The sequence below is a fragment of the Mus pahari genome, chromosome 20 (genome assembly GCF_900095145.1).
Source record: "Mus pahari chromosome 20, PAHARI_EIJ_v1.1, whole genome shotgun sequence".
In the NCBI taxonomy this organism is placed as follows: domain Eukaryota; kingdom Metazoa; phylum Chordata; class Mammalia; order Rodentia; family Muridae; genus Mus; species Mus pahari.
The window spans coordinates 15,393,385-15,419,568 of record NC_034609.1 but is presented as its reverse complement, the minus strand read 5'-3'; the positions used below and the strand labels follow the sequence as shown (position 1 = coordinate 15,419,568).

Here is a 26,184-nt window from a genome sequence, read left to right as displayed (position 1 = left end):
GACCAGGCTGACCTCGAACTCGGAAATCTGCCTGCCTCTGCCTCCCAAATGCTGGGATTAAAGGCGTGCGCCACCACTGCCTGGCGCCAGAGTTATTTAAGTACATCAGTGTTTTTCGATAATAGTCGTTCCGGAGGGTCATCTTGCCCACTGGGCAGGATTATGCTTTTCTCCAGAGGAGAAACGGGGCTTTATGTCAGGTCAGAACTTCAGGGGCTTTATGTCAGGGCAGAACTTCAGGAGCTTGTCTTCCTGTTAGAAGACACGTTCTTTGATACGGCCAATGGGTTTAATGGCTGGTTGTAAATTAGGGTTGTCCTTTTTGGTAATAGGTATGGAACCTAATGCAGGTCAATCCCCGGGAATAAACATTTACAGAATTATTTCTGACAAGCCTGATAACCTTGGATTTATTTTAAAGGCAGCACTACCTCAGCTAAATTCTACTCTGTGTCACTTATTGTCTCCTAAGCAAGTTGATTAATCCTATCACTCCCACCAGGGAGCTGCAGAGCTCCCTCTCCAGCCAGTGGCTCACGGGCTGACGCTTGGCGGAGCCAAGAGCTAGCAGCAATCACTGCCGGAGACTGGCTACAGTGGCTGCCGCATAAACCTCTGGGCGGGTATCCATGGTGACTGACACACGCCACGTCCAATGGCGGCCGGGTGCCTGTTTGTTTCTGTCCCAGCCTCCCCAGGGATTGAAGCTTCTTTGACTGACAGCTCGTCCCCGGGCGCTGTTACGTAAGGGGGAGGTACGAGCGCGGCCCCACCCGAGCGGCGCTAACTTGATTGGCAGGATGGAGCGCCGACCCCCGGCACCTCCCGGAAGTACGTCTTTGATGGACGGCGAGAGAGAGCCATTCGGCATGGGTGTCCGAGCGGAAGCGCCCAGGCTGGGGCGTGTCCAGGGCGTGTCCCGCTGAGAGCAGGGCGGGGCGGGGCTCTGCGGGAGAGGAGCGGCAGGGGCCGGGCTGCACGACAGCCGGAGATGCTGTTGGCCCGCGGTGGCGCTCGGCCCCCAGCGCTCCGCACCGAGGGCATCCAGGTAAGCGTCCTACCTCTGGGCCGGCGGCTACCGAGTCGTCGGGGCCGAGGGTTTGCGTCCGCGGCCCGGCGTTCGGTTCCCTGGGGTGCGCTAGGGACCGGGGCGACGGCGGCCGCGCGGGGACACGGGGGCGGGGCCGCACCTGTGCGCTGCAGGCACCTGCTGCACCGCCCCTGAGGAAGAGGGTGGCGGGGTTGGTGGCGCTCGCTAGCTCGCTCGCTCGGGCTGCCCCTCCCGCGCTGGGTCCCGTCGGTCTGGCGAGGGGCTGACATGAAGCCGCGAGCTCTCGGCCTCGGCTGCAGACTCGCGGGCCCAGCCGGCCTCCGACTCACTTCCAGGCTAGGGCCGGGCACCAGCCTTGCATCACCTCGGGACAGGTTTGTCCAGATTCTCTACGTGCTCCGAGATGGGATTGTGCCCCGGGCCAGGGTGCCCGGCCCAGCTAGCTGCCCTGCTGGGCCGTCGGAGGCCCGGGCTGTTTGCTTTTTCTCGGTCCTGTCTGGTGGCCTCTTAATGTGGGATTTCGTAAACCCTTTTGGGGGTGATAACATTAATTAGCTCTGTGTCACAGAAGAACGATAGGTCTCATTGGCCCTCTGCGGTATACTCACCGTCGCATAGGTGAAGATGCAGACTTAGCTCAGCTGTGCAGTGTACATGCACACAATCATTTCTTTATTATTAAGAGTCAGAGGAGCAGGAAGTCTGGTGGTATTTTCTGCGAATAAGGATGGAGCCTGTTTTCCTTACATCTGTCATTACTACTGGACGATGTCATGCTATGCTTATGGTAGATTGCTCATCTAGCAAACTGTAGTTTCTGAAAAGTTGGCTACAGTTCCTTGTGCCTATGTTGCTATTGGAACCATTGAGTTAAAAATATTGCTGCGCTGGACGGTACATGGTACCCTTTGGAGGGACTGTGGACCATGTACTGAATTTTTTAAAGGCAAAAGACATGAAAGGTATCCAGTGCCAGTAAGTTTACAAATAGGAAATGCCACGCCTCTCAAGATGTGAAGAAGAACCTCGAGAAAACATGTGTGTCTAGGCAGTGGGTTGCTAGTTCTTAAGAAAAATATAATGGTTTTCATTTGAGCCAAACAGGAACATAGCTGTCCCTGAATTTTTGATGTACTATTGTGTCAGCCACCTTTAAACGCAGGTTTGCAAAGTCCTACCTGGCTGCAAGTCAGCAAGTTGGTGGGAGAAGTGGGATCCCTGTCCTCTGGTTTAATTACTGGGTGACACTGTCTCCTGGAAAGCACGGCAGCAGTTATAGGCACTGGCTGGTACCCACCCATGGATGCTGTATGCCCACAAGGCACTGCTGATTAGAGATACTGGTATAGCATTGCTTCTTAGACATGTGAGTTTTGACCCTTTTCACCTTCAGCTTTTCCAGGATACAAATAAGAAGCCATCCTTTTAAACTCAGCAGACTTTGTGGAGAGAGTCTTGTGGCTGGTTACTTCTGTGTCTTTGTATATTTACCAAGTCACCCTCTGACTTTGTGGTCTTTGAAACCTGGTTTCTTATCCACTACTTGAAGGTCTCTCCTTTGAGCCCTCTGTGAATGTACACGTTTGAAATTCCTCAGGTGCATAACCCTGCAGAATTTTATGCTGTATTTTTAGTGCTTTAAACAAACCTCCTTTTGCTAGGAATACCAGTTACCTGTATTCCCTGTAGGTTAAGGCAGAGGCAGGAAGATTGGAGTTTGAGGCCAGCCTGGGGTGTATCCTGAATTCCTGACTAACCTGGACCACATAACGAGTTTTTGTTTTATTTTCTTTTCCTTAAAGGGCAGTTTCTTGGAGTAGTAGAGACAGGACTCTACCCCCCTTTCCTGATACAGGTATACTATTTACCCCCATCCCCACCCTCCTACCCCCACCCACCAGAGACAGGGTTTCTCTATGTAGCCTTAGCTGTTCTGAAACTCAGTCTGTAGACCAGGCTGGCCTTGAACTCGGATCACTGGGCTCATGTTTTTTCTTACCTCATTAGCTATTAGTCTTGTGCTTGAGACAAGTCATTCATGACATTCCCAGTCACTCACCCTGAGGATGGGGACATAATAGAGTTTGAGTGTAGGTGTTAGAGTGCAATACTGACTTCCTATTAGTCAGGGGCATACAGGAGCCATACTGTGCTATAGGCTCATTAGGAGCCATGGCTGCATTGTAAAGCAAAGCTGAATCTTGACCTTGCCATTCTCAATGTTGGTCAGGAGCCTAGCACTCAGATGATGATGTCCTTTGCTTGTTTTTGTGTCAGCAGGAATCACTTTGTAATCCAAACCGGCCTAAAACTCTGCATCCTCCTGCCCCAGCCTCTCAAGTACAGGCCTTAGCGTGCTTGGCTATGCACCGTCTTTTGTTATGAGAAGCATTTAGGGTCTGCAGTGGAAGGGTGTGGAGAAGGGCTTATTCTTAGAGCTCTCTGATGACATTCCCAGCCCTCTTAAGTTGGGGACTGCTTGGCATGGTGTGCCCAGGGTGTCAGGCCCTGTCCTAACTGTTGGGGTGGGTATATCTGCATTTCTCCCGTTTGTTTCAAGGCAGTGTGAATGCTGAGGACAGAAGAGTTGGATGACACAACGCTGAAGTTCTTTGTGTGGAGTACACGTTATGAACCCTTTGTGGAGCATGTCTGCAGGCTCTGTGCGCAAAGTAGGTACAGCCACCAGACAGCAACTCCGATCTATAGCAAAGCCGTCTGCAAACTGTAGCCAAAGATTACCTGGTTTTTATGTTTGGGAAAGCACTCTGTTCATTAAATTGGGTTTCTTAGGCTGAGAGCTCACATCAGAAGTTCTGATGATCACTGTTATGCTAAGATCATTTCATTTAGATTGTATTATGCATGATGACATTTGTGACACAGTCTGAACCTTTGTCTACTGAAACTTCTGTCAAGTCAGCTAAGAATTGGGAAAATTAAATTTAAAATGTCTTTCTTTCCTTCGTAGAGATGAAGCCTTGCTATATATCCTAGGACAGCCTGGTATTCTGTTGTCTGGGTTACCTCAAATAGCAATCTTCTTGCTTTAGCCTACTGAGTGTCGGGATTATAAGTGTGAGCTATCATGCAGGTTTAAAATTATACATATGTATATATACATGCACACACAGATATATGGGCTGGCAAAACAGCTCAGCAGACAAAGGCACTTGTTGCCAAGTCTGAGTTCGTCCTGACTTCTTCTGTATGTGTGCCACGGCCCCAAAGAAATAATTACAAAAATCTAAAAAAAAAAAAAAAAAAAGCTTAAAATAAACAAGTAGTCATTTAAAAGCTCAGTTCCACCTGTCGACCAATAACATTATTACCTTTTCCCTATGCATATAATAGAGTTTTTATCTAACAAATGAAATAGCCTTTGTTGTACTTGGGGTTGGGAAGCACCCGAAAGTTTCTGGTCATTCTGAGCTAAGGATGGCAGTGTGTGTGGAGTTGCAGGTGTGGCAATAGTAGGATCAAATGTGACCTAAGCAAGTGAGATAATAGCTCTGCTTCCCTGTTGCTACCCCATTGCTCAAACTGGGGCCACTGACTTCAGTCATCTGCCCTACTTACTCTGGACTCCACAGCCCAGCTTTCCATAGTATCTGCATGTACTACAGTCCTGCTCCAGTTGCTTGTGAAAGGCTTGACTTCGTTGTTCTTATGGGATGCAGCTAATGGGATTTTTTTACTGCTTCAGTCCTGTTTAGTCTTGTTTGCTCCTTCTATGACCTGCCTTCTCAAGGGATTTGAAGGCATCTTAATCATGGTATGAGAATTTCTATGTAAACAGTAACTCCAACTTAGAAGCTAGGGTGGAGCTAACAGTGTGCTCTGTTTTCAGAGTTGCCATAAATGCTCTCACAATTTCATCTTGAACAGCGAGCTGAAGGTGAAGAGAAGATATTAGCAGGAGATGTGAAAACCAGTCCTCCACGAAGTGCACCCAAAAAACAGCTACCTTCTATTCCCAAAAATGCTCTACCCATATCGAAGCCTACGTCTCCTGCCCCAGCAGCGCAGTCAACAAATGGCACCCATGCCTCTTATGGACCCTTCTACCTGGAGTATTCGCTTCTTGCAGAATTGTGAGTCCTTCTCAGATGACTGGTCAGTTATGAATGGTATCTCTGAAAGAATGCAGTCATGTCTCCTGATAGACTGGTGAACTAATCTTACAGCTCAGACTTGTTCCCAGCTTGCTCCACATTGGAGAACAGTAAGGAACGCAGGACTTCACACAATTGATTAGGAACCTGGTGGCTTAGTTTCAGTCTTCCCTTCTATGAGGCGTTTCACTGGAAGAGCTCCCTAGAGTAAGTGGGCAGTGGCCGGGTGGCAGCCTCTTGGCTCACACTCACTGGGGATTGTGGGCTCCATGCTGGCTCTCACATTTTAGCAAACACCCAGATAGATGCTTCCAGTAGGGAAGGGTCAGGAGCAGCCGTCAGCAGGTGAGGGAACTAGAAACATTGACTTGAAAGAGAAAACTTAAAGAGTGCTGAACATTTTTCCTTTACATTACATTTTATCTAGTATATTTGGGGGGGGGGCGGCACCCATGGCACAGGTGGAGTTAGAGGACATCTTGTAGTTACTTCCTTTACCCAGGAATTAGACTCAGGTCATCATGGTTTGGTGGCAGGTCCCTTTACCCCTGGAGCTATCTTGACCAGCCCTCAGAAAAATACTTATAATTTGTATTGTTGTTTTATGTGTCAGAAGGTCTGTAATTAGAAGACTTCCTTGGTACAATCCTCAGAGGTCCCCTCTCAAGAGTAGAAGGGTGGCCTGCATCACTTGTCACAAGCCCACCCTTTGCAGTGAAGCTAAGAGGACAGGGACTGTGCACTGTGCAGCATGGCATGCCAGTATTGATGATACACTGCTCCACACACAGAAGGGTTCAAGTTCCGTATAGTTTGGATCATTCGTTAAAGGGAGAGAACACTGGGGAATTCTTAATTTCTGTAATCTTTAAGATTCTCGGTAGTTCAGTTATTTTCAAAGCATCTTGATGACCCCTCCCAGGGTACTGATGCTGTGTGGCCAGAGGGTGTGAGGCCTGATAGTGTAGCACTGCTCTCTTCACTCTAGAATGGCTGCCTTGTGTCTTGAGGCTGAGCAGTGAGGTGGACAGGCTCCTATTGTGGTGACTGAAAGCTGGCTGTGTTAAATACAAAACTGCCTTTCCTGACAAACATTGTCTCTGTGGGTAGCTCTACCTGCTAGCCATGGTTCTCTACTCTAAATCTCAGGAACTTGGAAGGTGATGGTCTACCTGTCATGGCTGTAGTAGGGTCTGTCATGCATTCGAGAGCGAAGTTACTTGTGGGACACACAAGTAACTTAGAAAGGGCTGAGAAATAAATGTGAGACACTTAGGTAATAAACAAGGCTCAGGCTGGAGAGATGGTTCAGCAGCTAAGAGCACTTGACACTTGCAGACAACTGTAGCTCAGTCTCCAGTGCCCACATGGTAGCTAACAGCCATTTGTTACTATAGTTCCAGAGGATCTGATGTTCCTTTCTGGCCTCTGTGGGGATGAGGGACTCACATGATGCTGTTATATACATGGCAGGCAGAATGCTCATATAAAAATAAATCTTAGTAGCTGTGGTGGCACACACCTCGAGTTCCAGCACCTGAGAGGCAGAGACAGAAGCAAACCTGGTTTAAAAAGTGAGTTCCAGGACAGTCAAGGCTAACAGAGAAACCCTGTCTCAAAAAAAACAAAAATCTTTTAAAAAGCTCCATAAAGTATTTGCCCATACATTTCAGGACTTGCATGTAAATGTGTTTAGAGTGCCTTGGTCAGTACTGTCCTTTTCAGTGTCAGGTCACTGGGGACCAACCAAAGTGGTGGCCAGTGTATAACTGGGTTCCAGACAAGACAGTAGCATCTTTCTGCCATGACACTCCGTCTTGCCTTGTGCCAGCTTTCATCTTCTCTAGCAAGGCCCAGAGGGTCTGGCTGAGGTCAGGATTGGTTGGAAGCTCAATGATACCCACCTCCACACCTCCACAGGCAACACTACCTGAAAGCCTCTCGCCACGTGATCCAGTGAGGTGGACTCACAAGGCCAACTAAGCCATGGTAACGCTGGACTGGTAGTTAGTACCTACGAGTGCACTCGAAAACAGTTCGCTTTTAATTTAGTAAGTAGTACAAATGTAGTATTCCCAAAAAGCCCCAGAAGAAAACACCACATTTTTAATAGTAAAAAAACTAAAATTTTCAATGTGTGAACTCCTTAGTTTATATTGATAAAAGCAATAATTTTATAAATATATTTATCTTAATCTTACTGTGAGTTTTTGTTGTGTGTATGTATGTTTGTTTTTGAGACAGGGTCTCACTGTGTAGAGACTTGACTTACATAGATCCACCTGTTCTGCCCCCAAGTGCGGAGACTAAATGTGGGGGCTACCACATCAGTTCATTTACCTCAGTTTTAATATCCAGAATGGTCTGTTTCTGAGAGTAAAACTTGATTCTCTGCCTTCTTGAATCTGGAACCCTGTATTAGCTTGAATTTCTCTGTGAATTGTTTTAGAAGTAAGAGGGTGATGGTCTTGGAGATATTCAGGTGCAAGACTAGATTGAAACCGTTTGTGTAGTTTGGGCACCCGCTGCCACCTGAGGCATGCTGCCTTGTCTCAGAGAATGTGGGATGGCCTGACTTCCTGTGCCAGTGCACAAGCTAACTATCCCACCGCTCGTTTCAGTACTCTGGTAGTGAAGCAGAAGCTGCCAGGAGTCTACGTCCAGCCATCTTACCGCTCTGCACTCGGTAAGCTGTGGATTCCACTTTGATTTACAGCATGTGGGTCCTCTGACACAGATGGACATGTTTAGCATGTTTATCTTCTCCTGCAGTGTGGTTTGGAGTAATATTCATACGGCACGGGCTGTATCAGGATGGCGTATTCAAGTTTACGGTGTATATTCCTGATAATTATCCTGATGGCGACTGTCCAGTAAGTAGGACTGCAGCTGAGACTATAGCGCTTCACTCACTGAGGGGAAAGCAAGACCTACAGATTTCCTGATTCTTCTCAGACTGTAAATCTTGTAATGCCCTCCATCTCCTCAGATGTATGTCTCCCACAGCCAACGGTGGGGTTGGTGCTTTGTCATGCAGCTTCACCCTTTCTCTGCTCAGGGTGTGCGCAAGGTTGGGAGCATGCTGCACCACTCGCTGTATGGCTGCTAACAGCCATGCTGCAGAGGGGCAGAGTGTTATCTCTGCATACGTGCTGTACGGGGAAATGGCTACACTTAACGGCCTGATCTGACAGCAGCTGACGTCACTCACTGAAGTCTCTCTCTTTACCTACAGCGCTTGCTGTTTGATATTCCCGTCTTTCACCCACTAGTTGATCCCACCTCGGGTGAGCTGGATGTGAAAAGAGCATTCGCAAAGTGGAGGTTAGTGTATCAGTGTTCCTTGTAGTAGCATGGCCGTGGGGACAAGCCTAGTAATCACGCTGGTCTCCCTGCAGGCGGAACCATAATCATATATGGCAGGTGTTAATGTATGCGAGGAGAGTCTTCTACAAGATCGACACGACGAGCCCCCTAAACCCAGAGGCCGCAGTGCTGTATGTGACCTTTACTTTGTTACTTAGGATAAACAGTATTTGAGATAAATTTATTTAAGATAAATTGGTAAATTTTTAAAACTTTTAACACAGGTATGAAAAAGACATTCAGCTTTTTAAAAGTAAAGTGGTCGACAGTGTTAAAGTGTGTACTGCTCGTCTGTTTGACCAGCCGAAGATAGAAGACCCCTATGCCATTAGGTGAGTGCTGTGTCCTTTATATTTCCATCAAGTACGTTTTCATCTTTCCGTGTGAGGAGTTTTAAGAAGGCAGTGTGAGCTGTTCTCTAAGTGACAGAATTTACCTCTAACATGTGTGAAAGCTACTTGTCCTGAGCCAGACCCACCATGACACCGTAGCAGATGAGGTGGAGAGAACGTGTAAGAATGGAGGCCCTGTAGCTTTTACTGAACATCAGTATACATGCTAGCAACTGATTAAAGTTTGCTCTTTAGCCAGGGATGTGGGGTGGCAGTACACACCTAGTCTCAGCACTTGAGAGGCACAGGCAGGCCTGCGTTTAAGGCCAGCCTGGTCTAAAGAGCAAGCTCCAAGTCAGCCAGGGTGACGCAGAGAAACCCTAAAAATCATTTACATTTTATTAGAATTACCTTAATTATTGAAAAATGAATGCTGTACATGTTTAGAGAACTATAAACTTTTTAATCTTTTTTTGCCCTTCAAGCTTTTCTCCGTGGAACCCTTCTGTACATGATGAGGCCAGAGAAAAGATGCTGACTCAGAAGGTAAGTACATAGCCACCTTTGACACGGCTGCCCTGGAGGCCACTGTTACATATAGCTTGGGGAAGCCAGTGTGGCTCTCAGCTTGCTCATCAGTCCTTTTTTTTTTTTTTTCTTTTAATGTCTGTTTTTGATTGTGCCTAGAAGAAGCCTGAGGAACAGCACAATAAAAGTGTTCATGTTGCTGGCCTGTCATGGGTAAAGCCTGGCTCAGTACAACCTTTCAGTAAAGAAGAGAAAACAGTAGCAACCTAAGAGATGGTGGATCTGGTGCACCATGCACTTTCCTGCTGGACTCTGGCCTAGTTAAAGCTGACTAATGGCAAAGGACTGCCTGAAGAGTAAACTTCGTGAACCGTGACTGGCTCTCAGTGTTGTGTATGCGTAGGTTCTAACAGCAGGTTGTGGAGACCTCTCATTAAGTAGAGTTACTTCTGTCGGAAGTGTCAGGGTGGATCTAGTTCAGTACTCCAAATTATTGGGGACCTTGAGGCTTAAGTATTTTTCTGAATACATTAGAGGTAAGTTGTGTTTACTTAAACTAACAGAACAGAGAGAAATGAGTACTATGTAATAGTTTGGAGTTGGTAGTTTGAGCTGTACATCTGTTAGGCCATGAAGAAGGGTGTAGAGAACAGACTCCAGAGTGTAGCACTTTCAAGTAGAAGACTGGCTTCCCGGCTTCAGCCTGCTGCCTTGCTGTAACATCTATCTCAGAAGCATTAGGAAAGTAGGCAGAACCAGGATGCTTGATCATAGGGGTTTTTTTTGTTTTTTTGTTTTGTTTTTTTTTAAGGCAAATTACTGTATTTTTATGGCAGGAAGAAGAAAAAAGTGTTCAAACGGTTTCTGATGAAGTCAGGTATTTAAATGGTGAATGACCGATGTGTTAGTGGAGATGAAATAAACCAATAAATGATTGATTGTCATTTATGCAGGAAAGTAATGCTCCTTTTCAATATATCTAAACAGAGACTAATTTATAAGTGCTTTATTGAAAAATACACATATTTTCATATAAAATTACAGTAGTGGTACTAAGGTTTTCTAAGTACTCTCTGCACAGCACTGCTCAGTGTGTGTGTGGGGGGGGGAGTGCGAGGCTGTAGGCCCTCAGCTGGGTGCTTTAGAGCAGCATGAAGTTACCTAGTAACTTGGTTTATCATGATCCAATTTACAATTGAATTTTCTCCTTAGGATTATTAATCCAACTTTAAAAAACGACTTGACAATAATGATTAATAAAGATATGCATACATAATCAGTAGCTGTTAAATAATTTTCTAATTTGTATAAATGGTACTATGTACTGATAAAACCTCAATTCTCCAACCTATTTTTTTAACTTCCAGGAATACCCTCAAAGATAGTTTCTTTGGGATAACTACTTCCAAAAGGAAGGGGTCAGAATTTTTCAAATACTCTCAATTCAACTTGACTTAAAAATCTTTACTTAGCTAAATGATCCCTGTGTAGTGCCACTACCACAAATGGAAGAGTTTTACATGTGGCCAGAACATGTAGCTACCTCAGCAGTCTTTTAGGAAAAGCATTAAAGAAAATATTAGCTGTTTAGTAGGTGCAAGCCTTCTAGGCTAAAGTTCACACTGTAGAAAGTGCCATCATAAATATACAGCAAAACCTGGGTCACATGCTATGCATCTTACAGCCATAAAGTGCCACCAAGTACACAGGTTTATTTAGACATTGCACGACTCACACTGTACCATACCTACTGGGGAAGGGATAGTGCTCAAGAGATCAAGGCCTGGATACTTCCAGGTCGGGGCCATCCCCTCTGTTCGGTTTATAAAAGTGTTTTCATCCAAAAATACATGGTTGGACCTAACCATATGCAAGCGGAAATGAATTTAAATACAGTTCCTCTTCTGGGGCCTACCTACAAAAGCTCTAAAGATTTGCTTCCTGCAGTACTTGTAAAAGTTTACTGGAGTTCAAAACCCCAGGTTTGGATTCTGAGCAGTGTTGAAGGTAAGCATTAAGTAGAGGAAGAGGCAGCTAGGATGAAAAAGATAGTCTAAGGATACTGGGATAAGTCTGATTTCTTACCAAAACGTCCCTTCCGGTTTTTTGTTTTTGAGTAAGGGTTACATGTAGTCCAAGTTGCCCTCAGACATGCTATGTAGCTCAGGTTGGCCTTAAACTCCTGGTCCTTTTATCCCCTGCCCTTTGGGTAATGGGATAACAGGCATTTACTGCCACACCTAGTCAAAGGCGCTTCCCTTTTATCCCCTCCTCTAATCAGTTGCTGGATTCAGGAGCAAGGTTCCATAGTCCTGCATGCATTACGTCCTGCTAACCAGTTCATGTGAAGACAGGTTCCTCCTGGACACTAACCTCACTGTGAACCTCGGTCATTCGCCACATCCTGGAGACGACGTAACAGAGCAGAGTGATTCTCCGGGCAGATTCTTTTTGCAGGTGATTCACTTCCATCGTCCAAGAGAATCCCTCTCTTTTTAGTTGGAGTCTCTCCTGTCCGTATCATACTGTTAATTTCTCTCAGTCTCTATGGGGAGAAAGACAGAGTTAAAAAAACTTGAAAATGCTGAGTAGGAAGTTACAGAGTCATAACTTTAAAATGTAAGCATTTGAACGACTTTGTAAAAGGAAAACCCTGAGCAGACTCTGACAGGACACTGGGGACTCTGGGCCGGGCAGAGCACTTCCATTTTTAAGACTTTCTTGGTGATTGTGATACGTCTCTATAATACATGTGTTCAGCATGTCGGGAAGGATAGTTCTATAGTATCACAATTATGCATGGCTACTCATATACTCACTTTGAGATGTGCACAAGAATGGAGGTCAGTGTGCATGCATGCACATGTGTATGTGTAGGTCAGGGTTTGTGTGTACATGTATGGAGGTCAGTATGTGTGCATGTATGTGAGGAAATCAGAGGACAACTCTGTGGAGTCAGTTTTTACTTTTATATGGGGTTTTTGTGACAAGTGACCTCTCCCATTGAGCCATCTCCACAGTTCCACACACAAGCTAACAAACAGTATGACTTGGAAATTCAGTGGCTCACTCCTGTGGATTCACTACTTGGGAGGCAGAAGCAAGAGGATGGTGGTAGGTTCAGAGTCAGCCTCGCTACAGCTTGAGGCCCAGGTCAGCTGGAGTTATATAGCAAGACCTTGTCTTTTTTGGTTTGGTTTTTGAGACAGGGTCTCTCTGTGTAGCCCTGGCTGTCTGGAACTCACTCTGTAGACCAGGCTGGCTCCGAACTTAGAAATCCTCCTGCCTCTGCCTTCCGACTGCTGGAATTAAAGGCGTGTGCCACCTACCACTGCCCAAGACCATGTCTTAAGCTGTTGTCCCTCCACCCTTTTGTTTTGAGACAGTGTGTCTCTGTAGCCAGGGCCAGCTCGTAACACACTTAGCGCTAGGTGGCTTCAAAGGCACAGTATCACTTACATTAGCCTCGTGTGTGCTGGGATTACAAGTGTGAGCCACTATCGCAAGTTTCTTTTTCATTCTGAGAGAGTTGTAGCTGTTGGCCAGACTAGCTTTTACCTCCGCAGCCCAAGCAAAACTTGACCTTGTGATTTTGCTGCCTCTGTGTCCTTGGTAGCTGAGCTAGGGTGCCTGAGCAACTTGTTTTCTTGTAGTCATCCTCACCCACAGTCTCACTAGAGCACTAAGCTTTAGGTCTGCAGGGCGTTTGTTACTGCTACTGCACTGGCAGCTTCTGGAGCCACTGGCACTCGGGAGGACTGAGAAGTTAGGAAGATTATTTGTCATGTTTGGTGGCTTCAGTGAATAGCCCAGTGAAGAAAGGCACTGGCAGACTATGTCACCAGCATTGTTTCCCAGGGCCCCCGAGTCTGCCCAGACACTGTTTTTATCGGTACCTTGTTGGCTGAGTTGTTATTAGGATTTTTTTTTTTCTATTTTTTGGTTTTTAGAGACAGGGTTTCTCTGTGTAGCCTTGGCTGCCCTGGAACTCACTCTGTAGACCAGGCTGGCCTTGGAACTCAGAAATCCGCCTGCCTCTGCCTCCCAAGCGCTGGGATTAAAGGTGTGTGCCACCACTGCCTGGCTCTTTATTCGTGTTTCTTACTTTAAAAAAGATACTGAAGGGGCAGTTGTGGTGCACAACTTTAATCCCAGCACTCAGGAGGCAGATCTGTGAGTTTGAGGCCAGCCTGGTCTACAGAGGGAGTTCCAGGACAACCAGGGCTACACAGAGAAACCCTGTCTTGAAAANAAAAAAAAAAAAGGATATTGAGAATATTAAAATACACATAGTTTAAGCAATTTCAGAGTAGTGAGTAAACGGGCATAGTAAATCCTCACATTTCCCTGCTTCCACAATTCTGCTCACTTCCCATCCCCCAGATTTTAAAATGCATATCCTTAGGGCAAGACCGTAAATTGGTCGAATGTTTTAGCGTAGCATGCAAAAGCCATAGGTTCAATTCCCAACACTGCACAGCTGGCATAGTGGTACACACCTGGAATACCAGCACGATCACAAGTTTAAGGCCATCCTCAACGACACAACAAAATTGAAGCCAGCCTGGGCTACATGAAACCTAGAGTCAAAAGAATAGTATATCCTAGACATATTTCTTATTATTATCTTTTTGTGGTTCTGGGGATTAAACCAGGGCCTAGGGCATGCTGGGTAGACACTACCAACCCACTCTAGCCCATCAGTTCAGTTCTTTACTCTGACATACACTTCTGAAGTTTTCAGTTCAATCATCAGTGACTTTGCCAGTGTATGTGTTTTCAAAAATGTAACTATCATAAAAGTGGCTTCCTTCATCCTTTCTCTTCTCACTTGTGCCTTTCTGAAAGAAAGTTAGTCCACATTGCTATCTGAGTTTTTCTTAGCTGGTTCACTGACCATAGTAGTTGATTAAATGCTGCATAAATTATAAATTGTTCCTCTTCGGTGTACATATAGATATAACACACAGCACATTTGTAAAGTATGTTTTGTAACTATTATGTACTTACGGTACATATACTTCCTACAGAATTCATTTATATGATATGGATATGTTTTCACAGTTTAGATATTCAAATCTTCACTTTGTGGGGGCTGGGGAGTTTGCCAAGTTGTACATGTGGAGGGCAGATGGAATTCCCTCCCCTCTTTGCATAGATTCCAGATTAAACAGAGGTCACCAGTGTGTGAGGCAAATGCCTTTACCTTCTGACCCTCATGGTCTCAGCCTAGAATTCCATCAGGGAATATAATAAACCTAGCCTCTTTATTTAATGTGACTTCCTCATTCCACCATGCTGGTCCTAAGCCATGACACCAGCCTACCCCACACTTGCTGCTTCTCACCAGTCCCCAGGGATACCTAGTGCTATTGCTCCACTGTAAGTATGTGGCTGGTTTGTGTGTATCCTCTGCCTTTTTTCTAGGGCTTTTCTTATTCTTAGAACTATGAATTAGGGAGTTTGTTTTTTAAGATAGTAATATTATGGGGCTATGTCTATGAGTTGGGGCTTTGCTTAGAGTTGCTGTATCAGCATATGTGGCTCTGCCTCATCTATTTAACATCTATATGGTATTTCAGAGTACATCTATCATGGCTGATCCCACACTGGTTATTTCTTCCTAGTTGCTTAATATAAACAGCTGTTTATCAGTTGTTCTGTCCGCTAAGTGTGCTCTTACAGGAGCACTGTGAGAACTGGTTGTGACGTTTGATGATTTCCTTTTCTCCTTGGTCTGTGACTCTTAGGCTGGCTATAGATCCGTACTGCTTGCTTTTCTGTGACTCTTAGGCTGGCTATAGANCCGTACTGCTTGCTTTTCTGTGACTCTTAGGCTGGCTATAGATCCGTACTGCTTGCTTTGTGAGAGTTTTTCTTGGTTTCAGTTGTCATCTATGGAGACTCTTTTTTTCCATCAAATCTTAATAGTGTGTGTTTCTACATGCAAGTGCTATGTGGACAAAGGACAATCTTAGGATGTTGCATAACCATAACAAAAATATAATGAATTTCCTTTTCCCCAAATCTCCCTCTTCTGTGAAGGCCGAGTGCTGATTTTCCCATCCCTGGTTTTCTCTGGAATGCTGTTAAGTAGACGGCTAACCCGAGTGCATTTCACATATGCATGAATGCACTGAGTTCAGGGATGCTACTGAGTTTATCAGTACTTCTGGCTTGATTTGGTGATTGGTGGGCCTTAGGGTTTAAAGTTTGGCCAGGCTTGGTGGCACATGCCTTTAATCCCAGCACTCGGGAGGCAGAGGCAGGTGGATTTCTGAGTTCGAGGCCAGTCTGGTCTACAAAGTGAGTTCCAGGACAGCCAGGGCTATACAGAGAAACCCTGTCTCGAAAAAGAAAAAAAAAAAAAAAAAAAAAAAAAAGTTTGGTGGGGTTTGATGCACGGCATTGCCACAAAGACCAGGCTGGCCTGGTCTCAAACTTAACATTCTACCTCAGCTTCCTGAGTGCTATGGTTTTTTTGTTTTTGTTTATTAGAGTAATTCACTAAAATGCAGGTTTTGTTTATCCATTAATGAGATCAAGGACATTTTGGTTGTTTTGAACTTTTTGACAAGTTGGAATGAAGTTAATGAAGTTACTGTAAACATTCATGGTTTTGAATGAACATACATTTCCACTTCACTAAATATGTAATACTAACCGCCCAAAGTGTGTTTGAGCATGGCTATGGCATTGTGTACTCTGCCCAGCAGTGTGGGTCCTAGTTGCTCCACAGCATTGCCAAGACTTCTATATCTGGTGTTTGTTCCCCCTGATTTTTGCAAATCCTTTACCAGAAATGGAATGTCTTGGTTTTTTTTTTTTTCTCAGCCCATACCTTCTTTGTTCATTCTAATATTGTGGTTTTTTGTATATTTTTATTTTTATGTATATTAGTGTTTTGCTTGCATATATGTCTGTGTCATATCTTGGGAGTTACAGACAGTTGTGAGCTGGGAATTGAACCCTGGGTCCTTTGCAAGAGCACTCTGTACTCTTGATGCCTGAGCCATCTCTCCAGCCCCTCTAACACTGTTTTAAAGAGCACAAATTCTTAATTGTAATGAAAAACTGCTTATTTTATGGATTGTGATTTTTATGTTGTATCTGAGAAATCCGTCCATAGCACATGCTCATCAAGACTTCATTTTCTTCTATAAGTTTTCAGTTGTTGGTTTTATATTTATATCTGTGATTAGTTGGCATTAAGTATTACATGTGACACAGGCATGCATATGATTGTTACAGCACATAGATTGCCACTCACCCTCTGTTGGCATGACTTTTGACAACTGCTACGGCACCTTTGAGAAAGAATCACAGTGCACACACAGTATGTTCGCTTCAGTGTGTTGTACTGACCTCTGAATTTGCATTTGAGTTACACTACCTTAAGCCTAAGAACTCAGATGGTGTGAACCCCCCAACTCTTTCAAAGTTGTATTATTCGGTTCCTTTGCCTGTTTATACACATTTTTAAATCATGGGACTACTTTATACAAATAATTCTGCTGGGATTTTGACTGGTCATGGTGTTTTTCCACAGCAATAGAACAGTGACTAAGACACCTACAACTTAAACATTGTAGATTCTCATTAACATAAAATGCTTTTATCTTCTCTGTGATCTCTTCTTTTACCCACAGAAATCTGATATTAAGCTTCCAAAACTTTAGAGGTTTCCGGATAGTATTGCCAGTGTGGCCAGAAGAAACCTGCATTATTTGAATCCTTTAATTCACTACATATGGGGGGGTGTAATTCAGTAGACAGGCACCTGCCTAGCATGGAGGAGACCAGTGCGCAGCACTGTACTAAGATGTGTGTGTGTGGTCCAGAGTATGGTGACCTTTGTACAAGTGTCCCAGGGGCAGGTGGCGCTGTGGATTGTTGTCCCGTCTTTTATAACTTTACTCATTTTCTCTCCCTGTTCTATCAGTTATGTCGCCTTCTCCACCATGAATGCGTTTTCTCTCCTCACAGCTCACGGCTCTCATAACTGAGCAGAGGGCTCCTCCATGCTCGGCTAATGCTTCACCCCTGAGCTGTATTCCTTGCCCAGGAAGTGAATGTCTGGGTTTCCTTGCTCTGAAGTCCAGTGCTTGTATTGCATAGCTACTGCACGTCTCTCTGTACTTGGTGCTAGCATGGTGTTTTGAACATGTTCTTTACAACAGCCTTGTTGAGATAAACTTGGCATGCCACACAGCTCACCATTTACAGTGTGACCCCAGTGATAGCTGCATGCTACAGTCAACCTTATTGCTCTCAAAGGAATCTTTTCCACCAGCAGAAATGATTCCCTTTCTCCCAAGCAACCACTGATCCGTTTTCTGCCTCTGTGTATCTACTCATTGTGTGCATCTAACCTGTGTAGATCATGTTCAGTCTAAGTAACCCCACTCACTGCTGTGTCTACAGGGGTTACCCACACAGAAGTGTGTGCTAGCACTTCACTTTCTGGTCACATACATACATATTTTATTTATCAACTACTAGGTATTTGGATTGCCATTTTGGAACTTACTCTGTAGATCAGGATGGCCTTAAAATCAAGAGATCTGCCTGCCTCTGCCCCACGAGTGCTGGGATTAAAGGTGTGCGCCTCCACCATCCAGCAGGGTTGTCACCTTTAAAGTGTATCTTCACATTTGAAGAAATTGCATAAGTTTTTTACATCTAATATTAGATGATCTTAATGGGATTGTTTGTAAAACCTACAAACAGATTGTCAGCAAATGATCCAAAAAGCAATTGCAGAGGGATGAGATTTCCTAAAATTGGGGCAGTATTTCTTATAAAACTTGCAATTTTAACCAAATACATTCCAAAATGAGTTGTGGTGGTAAGGGGGTACAGGAATCAAAGAGGTAAGAAGGTTGGGGAGATGGCTCAGTCAGCAATGAGCAGCAACAAGCCAAAAGCAGTGGTAACCTCCAGTGCCATCAATGTAGGCACTAAGTCCCAACCCTACCCTGTGTCACACAGCTCCCCAAGCACAACCCAGTCAAAAAGGGCACATGCTGCATTTGGCGTGCACAGCTGCTTCTGTCCCCACTGAGTCTACATTACTCCCAGTGAGACAGCCTTTTACCCTCTTCTCTGCTTGTGGAATACTTGGATGTACTTCCACATCTCAGTAACTATGTAACTCTTCACCATTAAGCTTCAAGTTTCCCTGCTCTGAAACAGATGCCACCACATATGTCTAACTCTGAGCTCTCCATTGATAGAAAGTGACTGCTGCAGAAACAGAACTTACTTGGTAACTAGTTTAAGAGTCCAAAGTTTCTATTCTGAACAGAAGCAGAAAAAATAAAATTTTACTAATGAAAGAAAACTCAGTGTTCAAAATGTACAGATTGGAAAAGAGGCAAGAAAAACAGTTCCTCTCCTTTATTTCCAGCCCTGATGGCCGGCAGTTACAGCGCCCCAGGAAGCGCTCATACTCACAAGGGTTAGTCCTAGCCTGCTAAGCATTTAGTTAGTTAACGCCATTTATGTAGTCTTACCTTTGACGGGCTGTTGCTGAAGTAGTAAAAAATCTTCTCTCGAGGAGAGAGCATTGCTTCGTTTTTATGTGGGGAAATGTAGATAGGATGACTTTGAGATAACTGGACTCGGCGAGGGGAGCCTGTTCTTACAAATGGGTAGGGAGAGAGGGGAGGAGTGTCCGTCTGTTGAAAACAAAACAAGTAATTCTGAGAATAAGCTGTCCTAGCCAGGTTGTATTCAAAGTCATCAGTTGAGTGAAGAGGCACAATCGACTGGAAGCCTTTTGAAAACTGAACAGTGGTGGATCAGCAACAACCAAAGAAACTGGAGACTCACACTGACAGCTAACACTTGCAGGTGTTTAGTTCAGCCCCATAGGAAGCATTTTTATACATTATATCATTTGATCCTCACAACAGTCAGATAACTACTATCCTCATTTAACATATGAGGTGACAGCTGTACAGAGAGAGCTTAAGCTTAGTTAACTGGTGCCGTGGTACTTGTGTTGGAGACTTTCTTAGTCATGTTTAGTTAAAGAATTACTTGTAAATCTAGTTTATGATGGAAAGCCTCAGGTGACTCCTCCCGCTCACGAGGAGAAGCCCAACTCGGTGACCCTGACCCACTCACCTGAGAGTTTGCCTGTGAGTACTTCATGGCAAACGTTTGGATTTGTTTCCTATAGATGTTGTTGTAGAACTGAATGAGGTCTCCTCTTTCCTCCTCTTCAATGTCACTGTTGGCACCTGTGAGTCGAGTTGGTGTAGGGGGGGCACTGCTGGGCTGTGGGACTGGTAGGGTGCTGTTTGACCTCATGACTGGACTGGAATCTCTGCTGGCTGCAGCCAAGAGAACAAAGGGTGCTGGTCTGGATTGTTTGAAAACAAGACACCTCACTGGGAAAAGGGGAACCGGCTCTATGTATGCACTCATCATCAGGGGCAGTAAGTGGGCACTTTGATTCTTCAGGGTTTGCTGTGTGTCACTCATGTCTATGAAGACACACATCTGTACGGATGCCACGGGCCAATCTTGGGTACCATTGGTTGGGAGCTATCTACCTTGTTTTTTAAGACAAGGTCTCTCTCAATGGGACCCGAGGCACACCAACTACACTAGGAGGCCAGCTAGCACACCTCAGTGACCCCCGACTCTGCCTCCCCAGACCTAGGATTGCAGCTACTTCCATCTCTTTTTATATAGAGGCTAGGGATCGATCAGGTCCACATCCTTGTGTAGTACATTCTGTACTGACTGGCCTATCTCCTCAGCCCTTGGTGATGGTGGTGGTGATTATTATCCAATGAGAGGCTGTCTCACTTTATAGTCCAGGCAAGGCTGGAGCTCATAATCCTCCTGCCTTAGACATGGTAGGAATGAGATTACAGGCACTGGCACGGGTCACCACTCCTGGACCTTAAGCTATGTTTTTCATACCAAGGAGCAAAGCTCAAAATAGTAATTACTCTATTCCATTATCCTAACCGTACGTAGGTTAACAGAGTAGTTCATATTTGTAAGCTCCATAGAGGGTTCTTGAACCTGAACCCTGTACTACAGGTTTAGGTCAACAACTAGGAACAACATTTATATTGCACAGGTCTAATTGACAGGCAAGCTCTTTCTGGAATTCAGGCTGGAAATTCCTATCTGAAACATGGTATTCTCCATGTGTCTCAAAGCACTAGAAATTGAGAATAAACTACTATATTTTATCATTCTTAGTCTTCTTGGCCTAACAATAGATGTTCATAAAGATTCATCTTTACCTCTGTCTGTATTTAGTTCTGTTGGGGAATTCTGATGGCTTCTGCTCTCACTGCTGCCAGAATTTCTTCTTTTCCCTTTTATCAAGACACTTCTGTATACCTTTAAAGAGACAGTGAGGAGGAGATGCTAACTAGCATTTATTGAATATATACTAGGTGGTAGGACCTTAACGTGTGGTACTTGGTTCTCACAAAAATCTACACAGTCATAGTTGTCTTCAGGGAATGTTAGGAGCTGCACCCAAGTTAGGCATTGGGCATGTCTGTGGTCCCAGGACTCAGAGGCGAAGTGTTTCGAGTTCAAGGCCAATTTGGGCTGCTATCTCAAAAAAAAAAAAAAGAAAAACAACAAAAACTTGTATATGTCTGCTTGCACTACTTGTTACCAGCAATAAATTGGTACTCTGATTCTCTAGGATTCAGTGTATGTATACATTCTTTAGTACCTCTACTTAGCAGGCTGAGGCAGCGAGTTCAAGGCCAGCCTGATCCATACAATGACTACTAGAAGAGGAAGGGGAAGAGGCACAGAACTGATTATAACTGATTATATAACCAGAACTACATACGCTGTCTCAACAGTAGCAATAGTCTTGTGATCTAGGTCAGAAAGTATTTACTAACAACTGGGACTTAGAGCCTGTCTCACTTCAAATTCCAAGTGCTGCCTAAAACAAAGGTTTGACAACATTCTTGGTTTTTAGTGACTGATTTTTACGTCACCTTTAGTCTGCTTTAATAAAGTACAGTAATAAACTAAGATGGTAAATGAAAATTAAAAATCTACTTTATCATTTTGTTGTCTTAGTTTATTACTGTGCTTTATTAAAGCAGATTAAAAGGTCACAAAAATCAGCTAACTTCTAAATTTGTATCAAGTTCACGATTCTCTGAATTAAGAAATATGTCATGGGGTGGGGGCTGGAGAGATGGCTCAGTGGTTAAGAGCACTTCCAGAGGTCCTGAGTTCAATTCCCAGCAACCACATAGTGGCTCACAACCATCTGTAATAGGATCTGATGTCCTCTTCTGGTGTGTCTAAAGACAGCTACAGTGTAGTCATATAAAGAAAAAAAGAAAAAGAAAGAAATATGTCATGGGATGGAGAGATGGTTGAATGGTTAAGAGCGCTGGCTGCTCTTCTAGAGGACCCAGGTTTGATTCCCTGCACCTACATGATGACTCAACAGTCTGTAACTTCAGTTCCTTAGGTTCCAATGCCATCGCTTCTCAGCCTTTTGGCTAAGATCAAGTGTAGGTTCCATTGCCCTCTCTTCTAGCCTCTGAGGGCACCAGGCACCCATGCGGTGCAGATACACATGCAGGTAATAACACTATATACATAAAAATAAATATTTCACATCGTTGCCTTTGGAGGAAGAGAACTTGAAGTAACTTGAATGAAACTGTATGCCAGCAATGTAAATAATGAAAATAGCCAATCCCCTTAGATTCCTACTTGCGACTCCTGTGGGGAAGAGGCACAGAACTAATTATAGCTATTTTTTTTGTTTGTTTGTTTAATTTATCACAGACATAAGCTTTACTTTCAGCCCTGAGAAAAAACATGGTTACCTGGCTCCGGGCCTGTGGTTGAGTCCTGTAACAACGCATGATGTTCTGGAAGGACCTGTCTTCTTTTGTGACCTACAAACAGTGAGAATACTTAGAGAGATCCTCATCAGGCTTGACAGTGAGCAGCTCAGTGGACCTGTTGCCACTGTATCCAAAGACTGTATAGCAAACGAACAACCGTCTATTCATGAAAACCTGAACTTTAGTAAGGAGGCCAGCCTGTAAACCACAGCCTGGAGAAGAGAAGCTGAGGAACTAACCTGAAATGCTGACTACAAGTGGAAATTGTTAGATCTGAACGGCCAAGGAGAAAACAAAAACATTTATCTAAGGAGGAAGTGTATTGTCTGAAGAACAGAAAAAAAGAGAAACAGCCTCAGAAGGTGTTGGACAGCAGTTAGCATAGCATTATTCATGGAACCAGAGCATCAGAAGAGGATAGAGGCAGAGAAGCAAGAAAAGATGTTCAAGGAAATAGACCAAGCTGAGCAGCATGGTAGGAACGGAGGATCAAGAGTTTTAGGCCATGTGGGCTACATAGCAGGATGCTGGGGTAAAAGGGGTGTGTGTGTGACAGTACCCAAGTTTACTTTAAAACATTTATGTATGCAACAGAAAGAGCAAGAAACAGTAGATGGGATTAAGCGATCCATATCAGGTTTATTATGTACCAAAACAAATTTCCTTTTACAGGGAAAGATCAATAAGGTAAGAGCTTACTTCTTATCAGAAACTAAACAGGTAGAACAACAGATTCAGAGTGGGCAGAAAGAAAAACATCCTGTGCACTGCAAAACATTCTTCAGATGTGAATAAACAGTTTGCTAATAACAGCAACCCCCACAGAAAGGCAATAGAAAGGGCTGAAAACAGATAACACAAATACACATGGAAAGGCCAGAGTACTTGTAAAGCATTCACTAACATATGGCAAGGATAGATTGCATATTCTTCTTAATTAAAAAGAGCGGTTGTATAAAACTGTATGATGTATTGTTACAGCTGCAACAGAAACATATATTTACCAAGTATGTACAAAGGGGGTGGATAGGGTATTAGAAAAAGTGACTGCAGATGACACTTAAAACCACAGGAACCAATAAGAAGCAGAAAAATAAGTAAGGTTAACATAACCACAGCTATAAATACACACATGCCTTTTCCTGACTCCTTTAAAAGTCATATCATTGAGTCAAGGTAATGGTGGACTTGCAGTATTTCCAGTGGAATGAAAAAAAAAAAAATATATATATATATATATATATATATATATATATATACACACATATACCTACCTACCTACATACATATACACACACACACACACACACACACACACACACACACACACACATACATACACACACACAGTACCAGCACAAATACAAATGATAAAGGGGCAAAGAGAGTATGTATATCTCACTGATATAAATTTGGAGCTGGTTCTGAGATGTTAAAGGGTGTGTGTGCATGCATGCATGCTTGCAAGCGAGCGAGCAAACGAGCAAGTGAGCGAGAGAATGAATATATAGCAAAACCCAAACACATTACTAAAAAATCTCCAATAGAAAATACCTAATTCAGCAGGGCGTGGTGGCGCACACCTTTAATCCCAGCACTTGGGAGGCAGAGGCAGGCGAATTTCTGCGTTCGAGACCAGCCTGGTCTACAAAGTGAGTTCCAGGACAGCCGGGGCTACACAGAGAAACCTGTCTCAAAAAAAAAACCTAATTCAAAAGAAAGCAAATCTGAAGGAATAGAGGTTTACAGAAAATGGAGTGTGTGTAAGATACACAGAAGACAAGGGAAACAGCAGACGACGTGAGTGGAGGCAGTAACAATAAACATGGGGTAAACACAATATGTTAGAAAGTTGTAATACTGGCAGACAAACATCAAACGAGCTTGTCTTGGGAGACAGATTATTTGACAGTAAACAACAGATATGTTCACTTAATCCGTAGTCAAAAGAAAGCTGTAAAGTAGGTTTTAAAAACCAACACAAATATTACTGAAGAATTAGTTCACTTCACAATTAAAAGATCAGCCCATCAAAAAGCTATAGGTAATTAATAGGGTACCAAAACATGAACCCCATTGCAGAAAAGGGTAAAATAGACAACCTAAAAATATTTAGAGATTTCAATACAGAACTTCCAACAATAGCAGATCTAGGCAGAAGATCAAAGAGAAAACAGAAAACAAGTCTATTAAACAGCTTGACTTAACAAACATCTAGAAACCACTCTGTTCTCATGATGGCAATAGAATATTTCCCTAAACAAATGTCAGAAGGCTAGAGACATTTTTCAGCTGGTATGGTGTTTGACTATCATGCCCAAAGCCTTGGGTTCAGTCACCAGCACTGGGTAAAACTGGCATGGCTGGATATATCTGTAACTTTAGCACTTAGGAATGGAGGAAGTCCAAGGCTGGTTTGGGATATACGAGACCCTGTGGTCAAGCACACAAAACCCCTGCATACATTTTAAAAGACTGGACTACATAAAAATGTTTTTCAGGCGATGAAATGAAACTAGAAATCAGCAACAGAGAGAAATTTGGGAAGCTCACAAAACTGGAAGTCACATGGTCCTGCAGAACATGCAAGCTAAATAGAAGTCATATGAAATCAAGTGTAATTTGAGATAAACATACATGATGCCAAGCTCTGAGATGTAGCGAATATAATGCCTGCCTTTGTAGTTAGTGTCATATTTACAAAGGATACTGAGATACTATTTTTAAGACACTGAGAAAATATAATATATATATAACCTAATTGTCCAATGCACTAGAAAAAGAAATCCAAGATCCTGAAACAAAGTGGGTAACAATTTTAGATGCAAGGCTAATGACCTAAGGGAAGACAGAACCAACCCCTAGAAACTGTTCTTCGGCCCTGTGCATGCATACACACACACACACACACACACACACACACACACACACACACACACACACCAAATAAATGAAAAAATTTAAAAGGCTCAAGTAAGCTGAAAGAAGAAAATAATAGGGTATGTCTTAATAGAGATAATAAATGAAATCAAACAGTCTTAGAAATTATCAAAATTTACCAATCTTTATTTAGACTGACAAAGAAAAAATAACTCGAATTACTACAATCAGAAATGAAAGAGAACTTTACTATAGACCTTAAAGGACAAATAAACAAAACAAAACAAAAAAAACAAAAAAAGATTACATGTCCTTAACTCAGAGGAGAAAGACTGTATCTTAAACAAAACACACTGCCAAATCCTCTACAAGTGACAGGTGAACCGAACAGACCTATAAGAACAGTGAAGCTGAGCTTATCAATACATTACCCACAAAGGAAGGACCAGGCTCCAGGGACTTCTTGCTAATATCAAACTTCACAGAGAATAAGAGGAAACATTTATCTCTCTAAAAGGTCAGGTTTACTCCAGGAACAAAATCAGACAAAGTTGGGCAATAAAATCCCAGTCAACAGCTTGTGAATAAGCACAAAATTCCTCAACAAACTAGTAAACCAAACATGAAATCAAAAATTGTCACCATAAGTAAAAGAGATTTGCAAAGGGGAGGCAGATGATCTCACATGAAATCCAAATGTATATGTCATTAGCATATCAAAACCACAATGAATACAGAAAAGGCCTTTAATAACACCCAACACCTTTTTATGAAACAACACTCACTAAAACTCTTCCCCGGGTGAAAGCGGTCTTATCTGAGGCTACATGTGAGGTGGATGGGGGAGAGAGATTTAATGCCACATTCCAATAGCAAAAGACTAGTTAATTACTTATTCTGTAAGACCAGAAAGCATACAAGGATTTCTGCTTCTAACATTGCACTGGATGTTCTAACCATGCTAATTAAGAAATGGAATTTGGACAAGTAACAGTACAATTATTAAGACTGCATAATCTGCACATAAAAATAGTTGACACAAAATA

The 26,184-nt window shown here is 43.5% G+C and overlaps 2 protein-coding genes across 11 annotated transcripts in view; one reads left to right on the top strand and one right to left on the bottom strand.

The window, feature by feature from the left end:
• The first annotated feature begins 920 nt into the window (after positions 1-920).
• Aktip (AKT interacting protein) lies at positions 921-22,309 on the top strand. Of its 10 annotated transcripts, none has more exons than XM_029532339.1 (11): positions 948-1,048; positions 2,854-2,906; positions 3,616-3,723; positions 4,940-5,145; positions 7,788-7,852; positions 7,939-8,039; positions 8,402-8,490; positions 8,565-8,663; positions 8,757-8,864; positions 9,350-9,410; positions 9,552-10,739. In XM_029532339.1, exons 3-11 carry the CDS (start codon positions 3,682-3,684, stop codon positions 9,660-9,662), a joined length of 882 nt encoding a protein of 293 aa, XP_029388199.1. In that variant the 5' UTR covers positions 948-1,048; positions 2,854-2,906; positions 3,616-3,681; the 3' UTR covers positions 9,663-10,739. The 10 variants fall into 10 exon arrangements, with proteins under 10 accessions (XP_021075620.1, XP_029388197.1, XP_021075618.1 ...); XM_021219958.2 differs by having other exon boundaries at positions 3,612-3,723; XM_029532338.1 differs by lacking the exon at positions 948-1,048 and adding an exon at positions 1,308-1,425 and having other exon boundaries at positions 3,612-3,723.
• The window catches only part of Rbl2 (RB transcriptional corepressor like 2), a 56,486-nt gene continuing 40,685 nt past the window's right edge, over positions 10,384-26,184 (bottom strand). The window contains exons 18-22 of the mRNA XM_021219953.1: positions 22,238-22,309; positions 20,663-20,762; positions 19,524-19,732; positions 18,908-19,072; positions 10,384-11,937 (exon numbers count right to left, since the gene is read on the bottom strand). Of these exons, the coding sequence (XP_021075612.1) occupies positions 11,767-11,937; positions 18,908-19,072; positions 19,524-19,732; positions 20,663-20,762; positions 22,238-22,309 (717 nt within the window). The 3' untranslated portion in view covers positions 10,384-11,766. The remainder of the gene's footprint in view (positions 11,938-18,907; positions 19,073-19,523; positions 19,733-20,662; positions 20,763-22,237; positions 22,310-26,184) is intronic.

Excerpts from the sequence above, each read along its gene's own strand:
- Aktip (XM_029532337.1), top strand. The coding sequence starts at position 3,682 with ATGAACCCTTTGTGGAGCATGTCTGCAGGCTCTGTGCGCAAA. Across the intron at positions 3,724-4,939 it reads CTGCAGGCTCTGTGCGCAAA|CGAGCTGAAGGTGAAGAGAA; the intron begins GTAGGTACAGCC and ends CATCTTGAACAG. Across the intron at positions 8,491-8,564 it reads AGAGCATTCGCAAAGTGGAG|GCGGAACCATAATCATATAT; the intron begins GTTAGTGTATCA and ends GTCTCCCTGCAG.